General features: G+C 43.7%; 1 protein-coding gene across 4 annotated transcripts in view; it reads right to left on the bottom strand.

The window, feature by feature from the left end:
- Window positions 1–20505, bottom strand: part of RAI14 (retinoic acid induced 14) — a 430174-nt gene that overhangs the window by 128021 nt on the left and 281648 nt on the right. For all 4 annotated transcript variants that reach the window (XM_086960508.1, XM_086960510.1, XM_086960512.1 and 1 more), the window contains 3 exons: window positions 19017–19081; window positions 10372–10429; window positions 2708–2778 (listed from right to left, as the gene is read on the bottom strand). In XM_086960508.1, the coding sequence (XP_086816634.1) occupies window positions 2708–2778; window positions 10372–10429; window positions 19017–19081 (194 nt within the window). The remainder of the gene's footprint in view (window positions 1–2707; window positions 2779–10371; window positions 10430–19016; window positions 19082–20505) is intronic.

Genomic DNA, 20505 nt, shown 5'->3' with positions numbered 1-20505 from the left:
TCAAGTATTCAATGGTATAGACAGAGTCTCGGGATGAGGGTCTGGATTCTCTGGACGGCGACCTCCTCTCCCACCGAGACCGACGTGACTCTCTGCTGGAGTGAGACGATTCAGGGGACCGCTCCGTCTGATCTTGGACAGCCCGCGCATGATGTCTTCGGGTGTCAGACCGCGACACTCTTGGAGCTCTGCTTCGGGTGTCAGATCGTGTAGCACCCGAGTGGCCACTTCGTTGCTCTTTGTGGTACTCCCCGCACATCGCTTCGAAATGGTTAGTGCGACCACATTTTCGACATCTCTGGCCCGAGGCCGGGCAACTGCCCGCATGAGGGAAATCATACCCACATCGGTAGCACTTTCTCACTCTTTCCTGTCGTCTCTCCTTCTTCCATGGTTCTTGACGTTGATAGCTTGATTGCTCTTGACGTGACGATGCGTGCGACCTCCATTGTTTGTCTCTGGAGTGTCTTCGACTGTCATTCCGGGCGTGTACACGTCGTGCCTGTTCATTACTCCCTTTGTTTTCCGTTTCCATGACGGCGGCGTACTTCTCTGCCTGGTCATATGCTCGTGTCATCTCCTCTATTTCGTCCAATTCATGTGGTTTTCTCAGCAGTCGCCTCCTAAGTTGATCCGAATGACATCCATCTATTACTTGGGATTTGATAGCAGCGTCCGTGGAGAAAGAATCGAATTCACAGTACTTGGCTAGTCTCCGCAGACGCACCATGAAAGCACTCATGGGCTCATCCTTCCCTTGCCTGGCGGAGTGAAAGGTGTGTCGCTCATAGTCTACATTTCTCTTGTGAAGAAACTTTTTGTTCAGGACCCCACACGCTTTAGTATAAGTGTCTACGTCAGCCGCAGGCAGGTCTTTGAGTATCTTGACTATCTCTCGCCCCGCCAAGTTGCGCAGGATAACCAGTTTCTTTGCCTCATCAGTGACGTCTGACCCTACAATATAGTCCTCAAACTCTTCCAGCCACTCTTGCCATTTGGGGCCCATGCTTCCTTCCGTTGTTACCTTGAGAGGGGCGGGTGCTCGCAAAAGCGATCCACTGGGTGGAAGTTGAGCGTCTTCGTCTGCCATTCTGCAGCGATCTCACTTGTTGTATTGCCAAGGTTTGTCTCTTGTAGTCGTCAGTGCTTGTTTGTTTTGCCAATGCTTGTTTCTTGTAGTCGCCAGTGCTTGTTTGTTTTGCCAATGCTTGTTGCTTGTAGTCGCCAGTGCTTGTTTGTTTTGCCAATGCTTGTTTCTTGTAGTCGCCAATGCTTGTTTATTTTGCCAATGCTTGTTTCTTGTAGTCGCCAGTGCTTGTTTGTTTTGCCAATGCTTGTTGCTTGTAGTCGCCAGTGCTTGTTTGTTTTGCCAATGCTTGTTTCTTGTAGTCGCCAATGCTTGTTTATTGTGCCAATGCTTGTTTATTGTGCCAATGCTTGTTTTCTCACCAGCGCCTGACTTCAAGATGGCCGCCGTTGATTTGCACAGAGTTGTCCTTACTAGGCGCCTGACTTCAAGATGGCCGCCGCTCCTGCAGGCACACACGAGGCTGGCTCTCCAGACTCATTCACTCTGGGGCACTCAGGACTCACCGGCGGTCGGCGTCTGGGGCAGCTCACACCAGGATTTCTTCTCCCACCATCACCACGGACACCAGGTGAGATCGGGGTGGGCTCCCGACTTGCCTCAGCAGTCCCGCGTTCTTCCGCCGATGGCCTCCTAAACTCGGCGACAGCGCGCCAAAGCGGATTGCCTCCGCCAGGGTGGCGGTGGCCACCGGTACCCTGGCGGAGGAAATCCGCCCGACATCCTAATGGAGCCCTTAGGGTTCATTATTCTCCAGGTGACTTGGTCTTAATCATACCTGTGTGTAACTATCCAAACGGACCCCGCTCTCGAGAATCTCACTCCAAATGCATTAATGTTGCTAATAATGGGAACAGGAGCTGTACGGTTTACAGCACGATCCACCATTTGTGGGACATAGATAAATCATAGAGTTTTAACCAGCCTGCCACTCATTTTAGGACCCAATAAGAGACAGCCCCAAAGAATTTCACCATGCAGCTTCATACATATCATTGCAGCAGGTACATTAATTTACTTTGCCTTCGTACCACAAGCAATCCCAGACAAGTTTCCGCCTATTTGAACCTCTACAGTAAGTTGCAGATTGCTTCCAGTGGCACAGTGAACACAGGACCAACATCTGAGCATACTATTTGAACTTAGGACGTCGCAGTGAGGAAAACAAATAACCTGAGCCTGGTCTGGGTTGCTTGTGTTCTGGTTCAGAGGTGAGCTGGACTGGCACTTCAGGCTGAACAGTTGCTATTGGAACAGGGCCAAGGCTGTTTTGCGTATAGCTGGTTTTTGTCTGCTATAGCACGGTGGGTAAGTAATTGATAGACTGGAATGTGGCCCCAGGCAATTAAAAGTGGTCGAGATTAATTCAAGCATTCCCCATCACTTTTTGTTTTGTTTTCCCAGGGTTAAAGCGGCAGACATTCACATTCTATTAAATGGCCAACTTTCCATGACATTCCATGTACAACTTAATATTAATCAGGCTGTTCAAATAGCATGCAAGTACACTTAGATTAATATCTCCTGAGATTTAAATCTAAACTTATAACTGGTCAAGACTGGTACATTAAATACCATGCACGGTACAGTTAGTGTTCTTTGTTGATAAAAGGTACTTACCGTATCTTTGACATTGAGAGGACATTTGTGTTCACAAAGGAGCTGGACTACAGGAAGGCAACCGCTCGCAGCTGAAACACAATGAAAGACAATGAAATATACTGAAGTATAAAAACAAAGAAAGGAGGGAGACTGATTTCACTGCATGCCTAATGCCAACCTGGTGTATATGATATAAAGTGGACCACAGCGGCAGGTCACATCACTCCTGGGACATTTGTGTTGGGAGTTTGTGAATTTGTTGATAAGCAGATCCAAAGTTAAGAAAGTGGTAGGATTGCAAACGTCTTTACTTGGTTTTAGACAAAGCAAATGCCAGAGAGTTCCTTCTTAAACATTCTCTTCGATATCCTGCATTTTAGAGCATAGCTAAACAGAAAATGTTCTACAAATCCTCATTTTACCACTTGAAGGACTGGAGAAGAGTGAAAATGGGATGTTTTCCTGACTGGACTGGAAAATTAAAAGCAGCCTTGAAAAGGTTTGTCAATCCAGCCCCTTACTGAATACGCATTTATAAAAACAGTAGCAGCCCGATTCATCATCGGCATGTTTTGCGAGTCTGTAATAGCGAATAATAGGGAATCGCTATTACAGACTCGCAAAACTGGATTCATATAGGAATCGCAAAATAAATTGCGATTCCTACACATTCCTTATTTGCGATTAGCAATTTGCTAATCGCAAATAAGGATGCGATTTCAAGGGTGCTAGGGGTGTCCACAGGACACCCTGTAGCACCCCTGAAATGTAAATTAGACTCATGTTGCGCACACACATGTCCAAAGGACATGTGTGTGTGTGTAACATACAACTGAGAAAAATGCACAAAAGTGCATTTTTCTCAGTTTTCGCTATTTACCACGAAGTCTGACTTTGCGGTAAATAGCGGGAAAAAATAGCGAATTCGCAATTTTTTATTGGGTCATGAATAGCATTTAAGGAATCTCAAATTGAGATTCCTTTAATGCGATTGCAATTTGAGAAATCGCAATTTTTTGCGATTTCCCAAATTGCGAGTACATGGCCCAATGATGAATTTCAAATGCCATTTTTGCGGGTGCAAACGTCCGAATTTTGCGATTCGCACCGTTTGCATCCGCAAAAATGTTTCATGAATCTAGCTGTAGGTTTCTTAACCCTGTCTAACCTTGTCTCCAAAGCCCAGGCCTCTGGAAAGACATAGCCATCGTGGGTTTCTATAGAGGGTTAGCTAAACAAGTACACCAGTGAGAACATGGTATGTATGTGCACTAGCCTCAGTCCCTTACGTCCTCGAAGTTGTGAGACTTACTCCTAGATGGACTAGAAGGAGAGAAAGGTGGGTCGTGATCATGCAGCAGGATTCCAATTCATCATCACAGACAGCACATAACAAGCATCAAACTTCCCAGACACTACCTGTTGGGATGTATTTCTTATTCTCCTGTTGACCACAGAAAAGCCAGGTTCCTAATGTGGGAGCAATGAGGAGTACGGAGAGCACATTCAGATGAGGGATTGCGTCAATATGAGGGTCCTCCAAGTGTAAGTGCCTGAACATGGAGACTGGCGAGTGGACGAGTGCTGAATGGGCCCTTGCATTTAGTGGTTGTCAAGTGTGCGGAGCAAGCTAAACTAGACTGGATTATGTGAGAGTTGGCCAATAAAATATACAACGGATACTTCAACTTAGAAAGAAACCTGGCACTTTTACTCGCCTCTGCCTGGCGAACTGGAAATTGAAGGGTACTGAAATGTTATCAACTCAACCTTTTTGCCACTACCCGTCTCAACTTCCAAAGGCTACATTTATTATCACTGGTAAGTCCAAACATAGATAGCAGGCTCTCAGACTGCCATGCCTTATTCCATGACCTAACAATCACTCACCATAACATATGAACAACTTCAGTGACTACTGCTATTTCTAAAGGTCTTAAAATGGCCACTTCCACAAACATTACCATTAATCCAGTAAGGAAGCACCTATCAATGCATGAGGTACAGATGTTTGCAAATGAAGTGTCAACCACTGTGTATCTGGCACAACTCATCTACAGTAAATTAAGAGGTAGTTTCTTACTACAGAGCAATGAGGCAGCCATCTTTGAATATCCACCCACTTTTAAGTCTACAGCAGTTTTAGACTGAATTTATTGATGAGTGGTTGCTAAATGAGAAGGAATCCTACCTCTAGTTGTCATTTATAACATAGGTGTTGGAAGTAGGGGTGATGCAGTACCCCAAAAAATATCCATGCTGCAGTTCAGACAGTGAGTGAGCAATAAAGATGCCTTTAAATGTTACTTTTAACGTGTAACATTTGTTGCGCTTTGGGGAATGAGGTCAAACATCAGGCTAGGTCTTCTGATTATGTGCCATTTATTCTTTTAACATGGTGATTGGTGTTTACTTTCTCTGAGAGTGAGAAGACTATGTAACATGACCTCTCTGACAATCCTGATGGGGTACATGGAGTCTGATAGGAAAGGCTGTAGAATGTCATTTTTATCTAATGAAACAAAATTTAAATCTGCATCACATAATTCAGAATATTTCAGCTGTAAGGAAAGCAGAAATGAAGAAAAGAAATTGTAATTCTTCTCTGTGATGGAAAGAAAGACTTTAGTAGAATTACAACTACTAAAACCACTTTAATTGGTGATGTGCAAATGGTAAATATTTGCCGAAACTCGATTTCTACACATTATCGTTTGTGCACTATATAGTTTTATCAGTAAAACTGTGTGTCTGTCCCTCACCACCCCTTGTTGTAAATATTTTTGTCCACCCTAAGCGTGGAAGGGTATACTCAGATGTGAGTCCCTTGCTCATTGCACCATCAGGATTCAAGCAAGCCGGGCCGAAGAGGCTGAAATGCCAGAAACCGGTCCCCGGTAGCTTGTTTCCTTCCCAGTGTAAGAATTGGCTTGTGTAGTTTGGTTTGCCCTGTTCCCATCATGCACTGGGACAGGAACAGACTAATTTGCATACAGCCAGGTTCTGAAACTGGGATGGTGCAGTGAGCTAAAAAACGGTGTTGGATCTAGCCCTGATCTCTTGACTGGGTGAGAGTATTCTGTTTAATTCAGAGACTCTGTCCCTCACCACCCCTTGTTGTAAATATTTTTGTCCACCCTAAGCGTGGAAGGGTATACTCAGATGTGAGTCCCTTGCTCATTGCACCATCAGGATTCAAGCAAGCCGGGCCGAAGAGGCTGAAATGCCAGAAACCGGTCCCCGGTAGCTTGTTTCCTTCCCAGTGTAAGAATTGGCTTGTGTAGTTTGGTTTGCCCTGTTCCCATCATGCACTGGGACAGGAACAGACTAATTTGCATACAGCCAGGTTCTGAAACTGGGATGGTGCAGTGAGCTAAAAAACGGTGTTGGATCTAGCCCTGATCTCTTGACTGGGTGAGAGTATTCTGTTTAATTCAGAGACTCTGTCCCTCACCACCCCTTGTTGTAAATATGTGCACATTTTGTCTGCATTTCAATGGGAAATGTGCTTTTTATAAATGACAATGAGCTACCACACGATGCTTCAGCAATATAATTGTGCTCACAAAGTCATCACTAACTAACTACATGCTACACCATCACCACTTCCTTGTTGAAAACCTTTGCTGCACATGTTGTTTGTGTGAGACTTGGATTTTTCACAATCTATAGGACTTAAGTGATATAACTTGACTGCAGCCCCCCTCTGAAAAATTGTTCCATCACAGATTTATAATAATAGTACAAATGAAAACTTGTCACTACACTTATTTTAATGCACAACCTGTCAGACGAATGAATGGTATAACAATTTCAAGGAAACTCTGTACCAACATTTATGTTTAAAATTGATAGATCATGGTCAGTACCCAGGAGCTCAGGAAATTAAGTAGATTATAGCTAAATAACTAGTCTTTCCTGGTGTCTCCTCTTAAAGTAGAACTTGATCCCTCAACCTGCTATATTAAAAACCAAATTCATTCCATGTTGCCGAGAGCCATCCTGCATCTGAAGCAGAGCAGAGGGTGAGGGAATTGCATTGGGTAGGTCAGGGAGATGGATGAGAGAATTGCATGGTGCAGGGCAAGGAGAAGGTGAAAGGGTAGAGGCGAGGGAGCGAGAATGAGCCCAGTCCCTGAAGCACATGGAACTCAGTCAAGAGTAAGGGACAAGCACCAAAACGCATATGACAGCAGTTCTTAACTCGGGGAAAGTGGATGTGTGCAAAGTCCATGGAGGTTTAGAAAATTAAATAATATTAGCAGATTATTAACGTAAAGAAAAATAAAAAAGCATAATAGCAATTTTTTTTAATTTGAAGAAATCGGAAATCGGAGGCTAAAAATCAAGTGGATTTCCTTATTTATTAGTGGGAGGAGCACAGGTACAGCAAATGGAATCTCGTATAGACGACTGGTGGCCTCAATTGAAGCACTTTCATGCGCCAACAAAAAGAAGGTTTGAGTTAGGAGCAAAAAAGACAGTGATATGCTAAAGTCTAGCATATTGCTTCGCTTTTTAGAAATACAACTACAGTTTGAAAAGCACCAACCTTCCTATTTAAATTTGGATCTTTGAATTTATTTTCAATAAAATATTGTAGTTTGTATACTTGTTTCTGGATTTTTGTATATTGTTTAGAAGTTCAATGGTAGAAACTGCATTGGTGGGTGGTCCCCGGCTTCTATAAGCAATTCAATGTGGGTCCACAGATCTCAAAAGATCACGAGCCGCTGCCACAAGGTTTTAAGGACTGCCACATTGTTTCCCCTACCTCCGTTAGTTGCCCATGTCAGGACTGTGTGATGCCCTACCAGTCCCTTGGAGACGTCCCTGACTCTCCACTGGCATCAGGTCCATCAGCAACCACTTACACCTCTAACCTGCCTGTGCAATGAAGTGTCTCGGAGAGAAGGAAAGTCAAAGTTAAACAGGTCCCCACCCCGCCTCCTGAAGCCCTGCTACGCAAGCCCACACTTGATCAATCCCTGGGAGCAAGAGGAGGAAGGATAACTGTCAGGGGTGAGTAGACCTCCATGAACTATACCCCATGTCCCACATGACTATGTTCCTCAGCTGCTTCCAACTTCTACTCCTCTGGAGGGTTTCAATACCTCACAAGGCTTGCAGAGGGAGCACTTTTTAAATTTTCCTTCCACATGCAACAAAGCCAGCAGAGGATTTTCCCTGAACTGCAATGTGACAGGGTTTTTTTTTTTACCATACCCAGGCAAGGCAACAGTTTTCTTTTGATGACCTCATATGCGCCTAATTGGCTCGTCACAAGTCTTTCTATGGGAATTACATAATATTTGCCCTTACTGGTGCTACTGTTTAGTTCCATTAAGAGGAAACCTAAAAAGTAAGAATAGCAAGGAGGCAGGACCCTCTGCAGGAGTGTCTTGGTGAATATGGGGAGGGGTGGGGTGGTTAGAAGTGGGAGGGGCGCATAATCCCATCTTGAAGAAAGATGAAGCCATACTCTGCATTTGAATTCCAGTGTCTTCACAGTACCCAAGAGCATTATTCCTCTACAGCTGTAAAAGGCAACCAGACCAGTTGCATTTTTGAAGAATGTTGCGCAATCGCCTGGTTTTTCCTGCGTCACAGTACTAACTAGGCTGTTTTCAGCAATCTTACTTTCAATAGCTTGGTACTCACACCGACTACCAAACTGTCAGCAGCGGCTTAATCCGAGCATTTTACTTGGTATGATATCTGTAGCCCTCTAAAAATTGGATGCAATATATAGCTAAAAGGGGATTACATGAGTTCATAAAAACTATAATACAGATTGTGAATGTGATCTATCACTTCTCCAGTACAGCAGCACCCGCTCTTTACACTGGTTGAAAGGCTGATCTCAGTTCTTAAACTCGATTTGACATGGTTTGGGATTGGCACTGTGCCATCTCATGGTGTTTAAACCAATCGGATTAATACCAGTGTCTGTCTGTCTCATCAAAGAACGTGTTGAAAATGTGTCAAAATAGAAATTTACTGCAGGTTCATAAACTGTTCGCTTTTTCGATGGTGAGGACCTTTACATCACAGACTTCACTGTTATTGCTGTGTGATAAAAATTTATAAAAATGAAAAATAAACTATATGGATTATAATTAGAGAACTGGTTTTACACACAAGACACTGTGTCATGCACATCCATCAAACTCTAAATTCTACTTTTCATTCGATGTCTTTAAGAAACACAATTGAATTCTATAAAAATGTTACTATTTTTGTTAGGAATTTGCCATGTGACTCAAACTTTTCACATGAACATTCCTGAGGAGGCACATTAGCCAGAAATAGACTACTTTACTTACTGGAGGCGCAGGTGTGACACAGTCAGTGGACTGAAAATACAAAAATATATTTGTAATTTTAAATATGCTCTGCCATTAAAGGGCTCTTAATATACTTGTCCGTGCCTTTATGCCACTCTTCGGTGGTCTATTACCACAAGATTGGGAACAGCCATGACAACGCGGGGATTACCCCGCAATGCCATTGCAACGCAGGGATTCCAACGAAAGTCGTTACAACGACTTTCGCTGGTGGGCGCTGTTGGATAGGGAATAGTTTCATTTTCTATCCAACACCTTCCCTACTGTCAACGTGGGCTGGAGTTGGAATAGAAAATTAAACTATTCCATTATCCAGCGCCCTCCGGCGAAAGACGTTGTAACGACTTTCATTGTAATCCCCGCGTTGTAATGGCATGCGGGGTAAAAGCCCGCGTTGTAATGCCATACAACCATCCTAGAGGTACCCATTTCCCCCACTTTCCCAACAGCCTTGGTAAATGAAGCATCCAAAACAAAGGAAGTTTTAGGTTCTTTCCATCTTCTGACTTACTGGAATTATTTCTGGACACAAGTAAATGGGTTTTACATGAGGAAATTGGCACAGGGGGCTAGAAGAGCGATCTTGTGGGGTTGTATGGCATTACAACGCGGGCTTTTACCCCGCATGCCATTACAACGCGGGGATTACAACGAAAGTCGTTACAATTTCCTCATGTAAAGCCCATTTACTTGTGTCCAGAAATAATTCCATTGCCAGAAGATGAAAAGAACCTAAAACTTCCTTTCTTTTGGATGCTTCATTTACCAAGGCTGTCGGGAAAGTGGGGGAAATGGGTACCTCTAGGATAGCTATCAAAAGGAACAGCTGTTATGCTGCCCCTATAGAAATCACTGTTGAAGTCTCATCTTCCGGATTTTGTCAAGATCTGGAACCAAACCTGTTCAAGGTTCAGCGAAAGCATCATTAGGGTTTGGACGTATTTGTGGTAGAAGAGCTTGTATACCGAAATAGCACAGAGTTCAAATAACATCAGATGTCAAGAAAATAGAAGGCGCTGTGCGAGAGGCACGACATTTAATTAATGGAATATGGGAAATCACACACACAGTTGTCAGTGTGGTATCTACAAAACGTTAATGCATGAAGAAATCCAATTACATAAGAGCTACATAAGAGAATGTAACCAAATTAGAAACTAAAGAAAGAAGTGGTCAGGTGTGTGAGCGTCTATGGTTGTCAGTCACACCTGTATAAGACAACTGAATGATTAATTAACACAAACAATCTAGTTGCTGTAAAGTGTGTCATCCCAGTATGACAAACACGTGAAAAATGAGTCACAAAATGAGAAATCAATGAATATGTGAGCATACCTGCATGATGTAAAGGTGTTTTTCCAGTGCTGTCAGTACATTCTGTCGGGCACTTAAACTACAAGGTATAAAAAACAAAGTTATAAAGCTGTAGTCACTTACAAGGTGAATATTCCAAGCACTCAGGGTCTGAGCCTTTTCTTTTCCACACCTGCCAGATTACAATAACGGAAAATAAAGGCATACAACGTGCTCGCTTAAATATATGCAAGTCACTTACTACTTTGCGTATAACTATAACTTTAAATAGTCCACATGCACAGCAATATACATACCAGTTACGGTAACAACACACATTGGCACAAAATTCAGACAAATATTCATGGCCCGCATTCGCAAATAATTTGGTTTTGTATCATTTTGATGACGACATTTACCATTAGAGTGGGGGATTAGATGTATGTATTCCATGGGGCAAGTGAGGGTATATTAGATTCATATTCCTTAAATAATGGTTGTGATCTGCCCTCTGATCCTGGTAAAACTGGCATACACCTGATTAGAGTCAGAAACAACTTCCCCTTGGGATTTCTTAAAAACATACCATCATGGATACATACCACATTCACACACAGTCAAATAATCGCCAACAAATATAGCAGCAGCCAAGAAACTAATATATAAATGTTCCTTCATTAAGTCCTTTAGTAAGTTAAAAAGATAAAAAAAGTATAATGTAAATAATAAAACAAGCGTTAGCAGCACAATATTACAGTATAACTCATAGTACACAAAGTAAGGGAGAATACAATTGATAATAAAAGTGCAAATTTGGAATGCACAGACACCAAACCGATAATCATTACAGGTTCAACATCTGGTAGTATCCTTATATTGTTTTATCAATAGAAACACATGAGGTTCGGTAATTCTAAAGAAGCGACGCGTTTCGGTGGTATAAATAGATCTGACCACCTTCTTCGGATCCGAAACCGCCATAGCATAGAGACGCCGGACTCGCGGCCGGGAGGAACAGGAGGTCCAGGAATAATCGGACGTTTTATCGTATATACCGCGGAAACTACCCTAGTGTGGATTTCAGAAGCAGAAACCGGACAAGATATTAGCATTGACATTTGTAGACAAAGACTGTTCCTGTTCCTTTCTTGCGCAATAATACGGCGCATAGAATACGTGGGGGAAAAAAAACTTTTTTGCTTGAAGTTTCAGGAGAGGATCTATATTCTCATAAAATAGAAAAGATACCCTTACCGGGTTGGAATTATCACCGGTTAAGTGGAACTACAACACACACCACTATCACAAGAAAGCCCTGAAGAGTCAGAGCGATCTGTACTCTGACAAAACACGTGTCGGCTGGCGTGGTATAGCTTGAGCAATAAAAAGAAAATATTGCTCTCACAAGAAGAAGTGGACATTAATTCCTATGATTATATTGATCAGACTGACATTTACACTACTTTGTGTTTGAATTTAATAGAGTGTGTGCATGGGAATTTGTCTTTCATTGTTTAAGTGTTGTGAACCAACACCTTTTTGAGGGGTTGAGAGGGTCTCCCCTCTCCTATAGCACCACCACCTGTAAAGGAACAGCCAAATAGGCAGGCAGTAACATAGCAGAGCGCAAGTATTCCCTGTAAGATAAAACCCTGTTTCTTTGGTGAATTATTAAGAACGAAAATCTGCTTGGCTATGGTTCATATGTGTGAAAACATATTTTTCCTTTTACATTTTTTCCCACAAGGAAAACACATTTCTCCCAACCCCGTGGATTATAGAGGTTGCATTACTTTACCATTTTGTAAATAACAAGTTACAATTTTTTTTTTTTAACAGAGTTTTATACAGGTCGAACTTGATCCGAATCGGGTATCAGAGCGCTTTACATAGCACCAGTTGCAATACATGAGGACACATTCATTTTTGTTAGACACGTGGAGATTAAGTGATTTGCCCAGAATCACAGGATGTTCAGCATCATTGCCGAGACTCTAACCCAGTTCTCCATTTTCGAGGTCGACCGCTGTACCCATTAAGCCAACTCCTCTCCCCACTCTATGTATATACACATTTATAGTTTTTATTAGATTTTTTTCAAAGAAAACGAAGCTAGCAAAACCGCTAACACGGTCTATAGCCAGACCTAAAAAGTCCTGTTAAAATTAGTCGTTCCTTAACAACAGCTTTCCAGGCGTTAACTCCATGCCTATTCAGACACGAAACGAAAGCTGCAAAAGTCTTTCTTTCCTTTGTACTTAACAAATTTACAAGATATATGCCTCATCTGTCGACGTAAATCCTCTGAATATATATTCCACTGACACTTTTGTCCCCATTTGGAATCCTAAATTTAACGTTCCTGCGGTGACGCTGATGAGTTTGTCCTTTTTAGCTCCTTCTATCAAAACAAATACCAAAGTAGTAACTCACTGGGTGGAGGGTCTGTGGATTGGACTCAGGCCAAAAAGCCCTGCATACTTGAGTGCGTAAAGTGTCCTTCCCACCAGAGGTGGCTGTCAAGGCAGTAGTGCTTCGTGAACATGTGCACCAAGGACCATGTCACAGTCTGGCAGCTGTCAAGAACAGGCAAGGAGAAGGACAGGTACTCCCCATGCCAATTGAGTGGTCAAAGCCTTAGCCCTGGTAGAATGGGTGAGTAGCAGACCCGGATACAGAAGCCTATCCACCTCGACAGGGTCCTCTTCTTCACAGCCTTCCCTTTTCTCTCCCACAAAAAGCTGTTCATCCACACAGTGACCTTTGATATTGTCATATAAAAACTTACCAAGTCCAACCAATGATGCCTCTCCTTCGCTTTTGAGAAATAGGGGGCAAAGAAATTTTGGCAGGGTGGTGGATTGCCCCATGAGGAAAACAGTCACGTCTTTAGTCAAGAAGGCCTCTTGAATTCTTAGCAACAGTGAATTCCAGAAAAATAAGGTGTAAGGCGGTTGCACCACCAGAAGAATTGGGATGAGGAAGGCAGTATTTAAATTAAGAAGACGCAGCGAACAGCTAAGTAACAGCTAAGCAACAGCTATAATGGTGTACATATGAGAAGTATGAAGACCAAATGATGGTCCTACTATAGCATCACAAACGGCCTGGGAGGAAACGTGTGCAACCTTTTTATAAACCTCATTGCAAAGGGTGATTTAAACAAGGAAGGTAAATCCGGCTGACGTAGAAAGGCCGACAAACAACCTTTATTAGTGCTCACCACAAGGCAAAACAAACAAAAGAAAATACAACAGTTTGGCTTGTAAAAAGTCACTCTTGCCGATACCACACCAGGCCACAAAAGTGTCCCAATGCACCAGGCAAACAGACTTTATGGAAAGCTATCTGGCCGTGAGGATAACATCCACCACTTCAGAAGGTAGATAAATGCTGTCAACTGCCAAAACGGACCTGTTGTGGAAAGGAACCTGTCTTCTTGCTGTGACCAAATATCCTCCCGAAGTATTCGCTTCAATGGAGAACAGATGCTTATTCCCAGATGTTGTGGGGACCACACTCTTCTGGCACAATCTGGAGTCACTAGGATGACTTGGGCCTGGCTGTTCCTTATCTTTTTCAGAATGACAGGTGTACAGGAATTCCATTTTCCATTTCAGTAGGAATGCATCTCCTAACACGTGTTCACGTGGAAACACCAAGGTGCAAAATCTTTGACACTGCACGTTCTCAACTCTAGCGAATAACACAGGACCCAGGAACCCATTGGCATGATGGCAGGAAAGCCTTCAGAACTAGACAAAAGGCCTGCAACTCAAACGCACTGATATGGAGCAGGGCTTCCATTGGAAACCAGAGTTATTTCATCCCCACCTCCCCAGATGACCTTCTCAACCCAGTAATAATGGGGTGTGTCACCACCATCAACTCTGGGAAAGGAAGGGAAAGGTGCCTGCCACTGGACTGATAAAATTTGAGCAGCCACCACAGCATATTGTGAGCCATCTTCTCTGAAATTTAGATAGCACCCAATAGATGTCCTTGATGCCAGGCCCACTGGAAATTCTATGAAGCCTCAGAGATGCTGACAACGGGACCCTGAAACGAGGTTGAAAATCGGGTTAATAGCCCAAATGTCCTGGACATGTAAAGGTGGAAAGGCCTTGAACTGCACTGTATTCAGGATGACTTCAATGCATGGCAGCCTCTGCTTGTTGGTCATGAACTCCAACGGTGTCAGAAGGTTCACTGTCATTAAGAGGTGGTCTGCGACTGTTTGCGGAGATACAACTTCAATAGACAGTCCTCAATGTAAGACAAAACGTGTATCCCTGAACTCCAAACAACCACCATCATCATCACTTTTGTGAACCGCTGGGGCGCTGATGGGAGCAGAGCGGAGCACAGGAAACTGATAATGCTCCTAGCAAACGTTGAACCACACGTAACGTCTGTGGGACTGTAGGACAGGTATATGAAAATAAGCATCCGGCAGGTCCAAAGACATCGTCCAGTCCCTCAAATCCCGGAAAACAAGATATGGCCTAAAGTGAGCATTTTCAAGTTGCTCTCAGGTAAGAAGGCAATCAGAGGTTGAAGGCTGAAAATAGGTTAGGAGTCCCATCCCTTTTAAGCATGTGAAAATAGCAAGAGTAAGAACTATTCTCTTTCTGAGTCCAATACCCGCTTAATTGCACCTTTGGGGAATAACACTTACACCTCTCCTAACAGAATGGACACATACTCCTCTAAAAGTCAGTCTAATAGGGGAAAAGATATGAGAAGGTAAAAATATAGAGTAGGGCCTAGCCATGCTGAACAATTTGTAGGTCCCACCAGTCACACATTAAGGATCACCACACTGTGAGGAAGTGCTAAATCCTGCTCCCCACAGAATGGGTGTTAACCGCCGCTAAGGGCAAACTAAATCAGCTTGGTGGCTGTTGGAGTGGGGGAAGGGGACTGGGAAGACTGATGTCCAAGCTCATTAAAGTAGGGTATTCAGTGAGAAAATCAGGATCACCAGCAGCAGGCCTGTGATGCCTGGCCACCTGCCTATTCATCAATGGGAAGGTACAGAGCTTTGATCAAGCGAACATTAGAGTATAGGTGACGGCCTTGTTAAAAAGGGAGCAAGACATCAGACATGTCTGGCCAGTCTGCGCAGTTTCCATAAGGAAGTTTGTTGTAGTCTCAGCTGAAGGCAGCTGCAAATCTAGGACCTCCGTTGTAAATCGTATCACTACTGCAAGTGATCCACTCTCTTCCATTAGTGGTCCAAGTAGTAAGCCAAACCCCATTTCACAGGAGGTATCAAGCCCACTAGCCTCACGTAAGTTCATGTAAAAGATGGCATCTCTACAGTGGGGGTAAAGGGGGTGGATGACAAAACCACTGTCCTCTTCCACCATCATATTCATAAGGTGCCAGAACGACGATGATGTCTCCGCTGGCACATCCATCTTGGTAGAGGTACTGGTTCAGAGCCAGTGTGAATGACAACTGGTTGTACTTTTGTATTCTCACCGCATGACATCCGTTGAGAACAGGCTGAAGTTGTTCCGGAGTCCGACATCAGAATCCGCACTCGAGGCTGTTCTGGCACTTGTGGCGCTTGCACGAAAGTTGTAATTGGATTTAACTAATGCAAAGAAGCTAATCTTTATGGAGATGAAATACTGCACGAGTCTGAAGGTAGAGGGTGGATGTTGGATCAGTTAGCTCTTGTTAAGTATGAAAAGGTTATTTACTACAGAAAGATTACAGTGTAGGGTTGGTGTTCAATTAGCTTTATGCTTAATTTCTTTCTGTGTATGTATGGAGGTGACCTTATTTTGGTAATATTAAATCCCCCTTTTCTTGATTTATAGGAAAAAAATAAATGTACAATGCAAGCAGTAATTTATGAAGGATTATTTTGACAATTACAGACACAAATTCCTCATGTTTTTAAAACTGTAACAGTTTGACTTGTTTTATTGTTGATATTGCTTTCTTTTACCTGCTTAACGCCTTCGATGCTCATGGCGGAACGGTTCCATCATGAACATCGTTCGCGCTGTGCTCATGACGGAACCGTTCCGTCATGACCACACCCGCGGCTGGAATGTTCAGCACCGGGGGAGAATCGGCGCCGCAGACAAGGTGTTAATTGTTTAATTAAATGTATTATTAGAACATTCTGTGAATCAGGCTCTATATCTGAAGCAGACCAGTCTCACATTTTTTTTGCGAGGTAGAGGTGGGGGTAAACTAATTACTGCAGTTTGGATGTGTCTTCCATTCCTGCCATGTGCCAGTAACACCAGCTTCTAGTTACTGAAAAAATGTACTGGGGGAAGGAGAATATATTGTGTATGGCATCATATAATGGCATGTTATGTATACTGCCTCTTTATTGAGCAAGGCAGCAGACTTGCTTTCACTGAGAAATCTATAAATAAATGGTACTGAAGCAGCATGGGGCCCTGGAAGTATACAGGGCCAGACGGGAAACAGCCTTTACAACGTGGCCTTAAGCATGTGTGCCATTTCCCTGCAAGCTGAACAACACTTGCCTTAACCACGCATATTCGTGGAAAAGGCAGTCGACGTTTTGGCTGTCTACGCGGGCAGGGAGAGAAACCGGAAGAATCGCTGCAGGAAGGACCGCGGCGAGGTAAGTTGGGCTGGAGCCAGGGGGAGGTCTAGGGGAAGGGAGCCAGTTTTAGGGCTCAGGGCAAGGGACTGGGGTCAGGGTAGGTTTTAGGGCAGGGGACAGTTTATAGGGCTCAAGGGAGTTGGGGTAGTTTATTTAATGGGGGCATAGTTTTAGTCCTCAGGGCAGTGGAAGGGGTACTTTTAAGGACAGCACAGGGGTAAGTTTTGGGGCTCACGGCGAGGGTACTGGGATTAGGTTAGTTTTTGGTATAGGACAGGAATTTAGGCCTCATGGAGGCGAAGAGGCAGTTTTAAGAGCAGGGTAAGTTTTAGGCCTCAGGGTGGGGGGCGAGGTAGGGGGATAGAAGTATAGGGCTTAGGACAGGGAGGGTGGTTCTGGGTAGTGGTAATTTTTACCACATATATCCCTTTATCAATCATGCCTTTACTGCAAAATTGTGTAGTAAAGGCATGCGTGAAAAAAGCATGCACGGCAAAGGCATGCATGACTTAGACGCATTCGTGATTAGGATGGCGTTGTAGAGGCACGCCTGGTTCAGCCATGTGTGCCTCGTCATACAATCCAACCGAACAGAACATATACTCTGTCGATCACTTTTTGTTTGAATATGTGTAATTTTAGGAAGTCAGTAATCACAGACTTTCCTGTAATATACAATATATTATAGTTTTAGACTTCCTGATGCCATGGATACAATCACAATTCCCTTAGATATATTTCCATTTATATAGCACAGTGTTGATTGAAGGGAAACAATATGCACCGTCATTGCTTACATCTTTCTCTTGGCAAATCATTGCAAAGTGCGTCTCCACATCAACAAAGTGAGACAATTCAGTTTTATTTTCATTTTTTACAAATCATTGTTTTCAGGTGTGTTAATAAAACTGGATCAACTGAAAAGCACCAGGACTACAACACCAGGAAGGCATTAGGCCGGTCCACTGAAACCCAGCGTTCTTTACGACATTGACTCATCTGGGAACCTACAATCTACGAACCTCGTCGCCACATCACGCACACACACCTGTAAACATTATTGCTTGAGCTCTACCCGCAGCCATCTAACACCACTGAATGCTATACAATGATTAGTTCATATATGCATTTTGCAAAACAGTTGGGAAGGCTCTCTGGTACAGTATCCAAAGTATACACAATATACTTAAATAGACGATTTAAAAAAGTTTATTGGTGCCTTTCTTTAGCATACTTCAATTAACAATAGCTGCACGATTTGACTAGAGCTCTGAGCTTTGTAAAGAAACCCGTATCAATATCGAACATGATCGGCTTTCACAACACAGTAAACACGTGTCCCTTCTACCGCCTAGTCTACCGAAGTTTGCTGAGACTTGACATTATCTAGTCACTGCTAACTGTAGTGCATCTACACAGAAACAATACATTTCATGAACCATGCCAGCAGCAGCAATAAAACAGAGTAAGCGATCGCATAAAGACTTAAATTAAAAATCAATTCCACAATATAGTCTGGTCGGTCGTAGGCAAGGGGTGGGCTTTTTTTTGGATTCAATCAAAATGGGACCAACTAGTTTTATACAAAAACAAGCACACAAAAAAGCAAACATCCTCCTACCTCGCATTCGCTGGAGCGTGCTTCTGGTGGTGCTAGCCCGGGCATTACATTTGCGATGCCTGGACTGAGGGGAGGAGAGCGAGGTTTGCAGTCATGGGGTTAGTGATGGATGGAGTTGGAGATGTGCCCGGATAAATCGCAAACAGCCACTCAAGCCTCCTTAAAGCAGTTTGCACGTTAGGAATAAATAAACGTTAACAACAGAGCCCGTTAATAGAAACAGAGGGATTTATCTTCCGGCCTATCCTAACAAACCGGCTCCATCTCTGCTCGACACTGGCCGAGGAACAGTTGGGCCTTGCCGTGGTCGGTCCACGCCAAGCACGCCTGACATGGCGTGTTTTGTAGCTGTTCTAGTTCGCTATCGCGCCTGTTTTACAAAGTGCGCAGCAAGTGGGGCACGAGGGGTCTCTGCAGGAGCGCGCGTGACACTGCTGTAGCGGAGCGCGAGCGTGACGTCATTACCTGCAGGAGCCTCTTGACGCACTCCGGGTGGGCGTTCTTTGCTGCAAGGTGCAAGGCGAGGTGTCCTGAGGAAACAAGAAATTAAGGCAGCGATGTCAGCAGTGCACCCTGAGCTATTCGCATCACCAAGACAACCACAAGAAACAGCATAATCCTTCCACGTATGCACACAGGGGTTTTTCATACCGACACGCGTAACACTCTCATTCCGAGCGCCGACTCTCGTTGCTATACGAGAGTCGAAAGAAAAGCGCCCTTTGCCAAGAATCTCACGGCTGCTTCCATGCTGTAACCAAAGCATCGATCTATGCATTCCATTTCTAAACAACCTTGACAGATGCCATAAACGAATGTCATTAAAAATGATGAGAGTTCGAGTGCATATAAAGCTACCAAGAATTTTACGAATTCAACATTCAAAGCCAAAATGCAGTCTTTAACGGGAATATCTCTGAATGAGTAAGGTTCTGAAGTTTGCACAACTCTAGGTAGGCGGGTGTCGGTGTGGGAGGGATGTGCACGATTATGTGGGCTATTTGTAGACGCAAACTGTTACCCCAAGGAAATCCTGGCGCTTTAAGTGACTCCAAGGCAAGTACAAACTGCTTTCAGGTGGTAAGAAAGACGGGGAGGGGGGGCTGGGGTCATTCGAATAAGGGAACGTTTGCAAAAGATGCTCAGTTTCAATATTTCTTTATAAACAGTTACTTGGCCCTCAGTGTGATTCTGACACATGAGGTTGTAGATGCAGACAAACAATGGTGTGATATAAACAATTGAGTGTAGAAGGAAAGGAGAGCACGTTCAACGTCACAATATGTCAAATTATCCCCTCTCTGGCACCAGGCATTTCTGATTTGAAGACGCACTAGCGATACAACCTACCCCCGGGATGCTGAACTGCACCTCTCATTGGCCACAACTTGCAATCATTCCTCTCACGGTAACCACCGTCTATTCTAATATTCTCCTTTAAATACCTTAAATGCAATTGGACTATATGTTATGTTATATATGTGTTTTGTGAAGAGCAGCAATTACCCGGAGGCATCTGGGCGCTGCATGATACGGTGAGGTATGTGCTCATTAGTTGTTAAAGAAACCGGTTTTGAGAAGCTTTCTGAAGGTAAGTCAGTCTGGCACAGGCTTCATGTGCAGAGGGAGGAAGTTCCAAAGTTTTGCAGCCCCTACTACAAAACTTCTCCCGCCCCAATAAGACAGCCTAAAGGTAGGGACGGAGATCTTCAAGGCAGGGCTAGAACATAACCGCCTTTCTGGCAGATACCATCTGAAACTATCTTTGAGGAATTTGGGACCCGAGTTGTGTAAGGCCCTATAGGTAATACATAGGGCCTTAAAGCTCACTCTGTGGTTTCCCAGGAGCCCGTGTAGCTCCAGGAGGAGACTGAGATGACGAGAACGCTAAACATTAGTTCCACTTTACTACGAACATGGGAAGCCAGATTATTACAGAAGGAGGGATTGACTT

The sequence above is a fragment of the Lissotriton vulgaris genome, chromosome 3_1 (genome assembly GCF_964263255.1).
Source record: "Lissotriton vulgaris chromosome 3_1, aLisVul1.2, whole genome shotgun sequence".
Classification (NCBI taxonomy): Eukaryota; Metazoa; Chordata; class Amphibia; order Caudata; family Salamandridae; genus Lissotriton; species Lissotriton vulgaris.
Note: the sequence above shows the minus strand (reverse complement) of the source record. Positions and strands in the feature narration are given on the sequence as shown.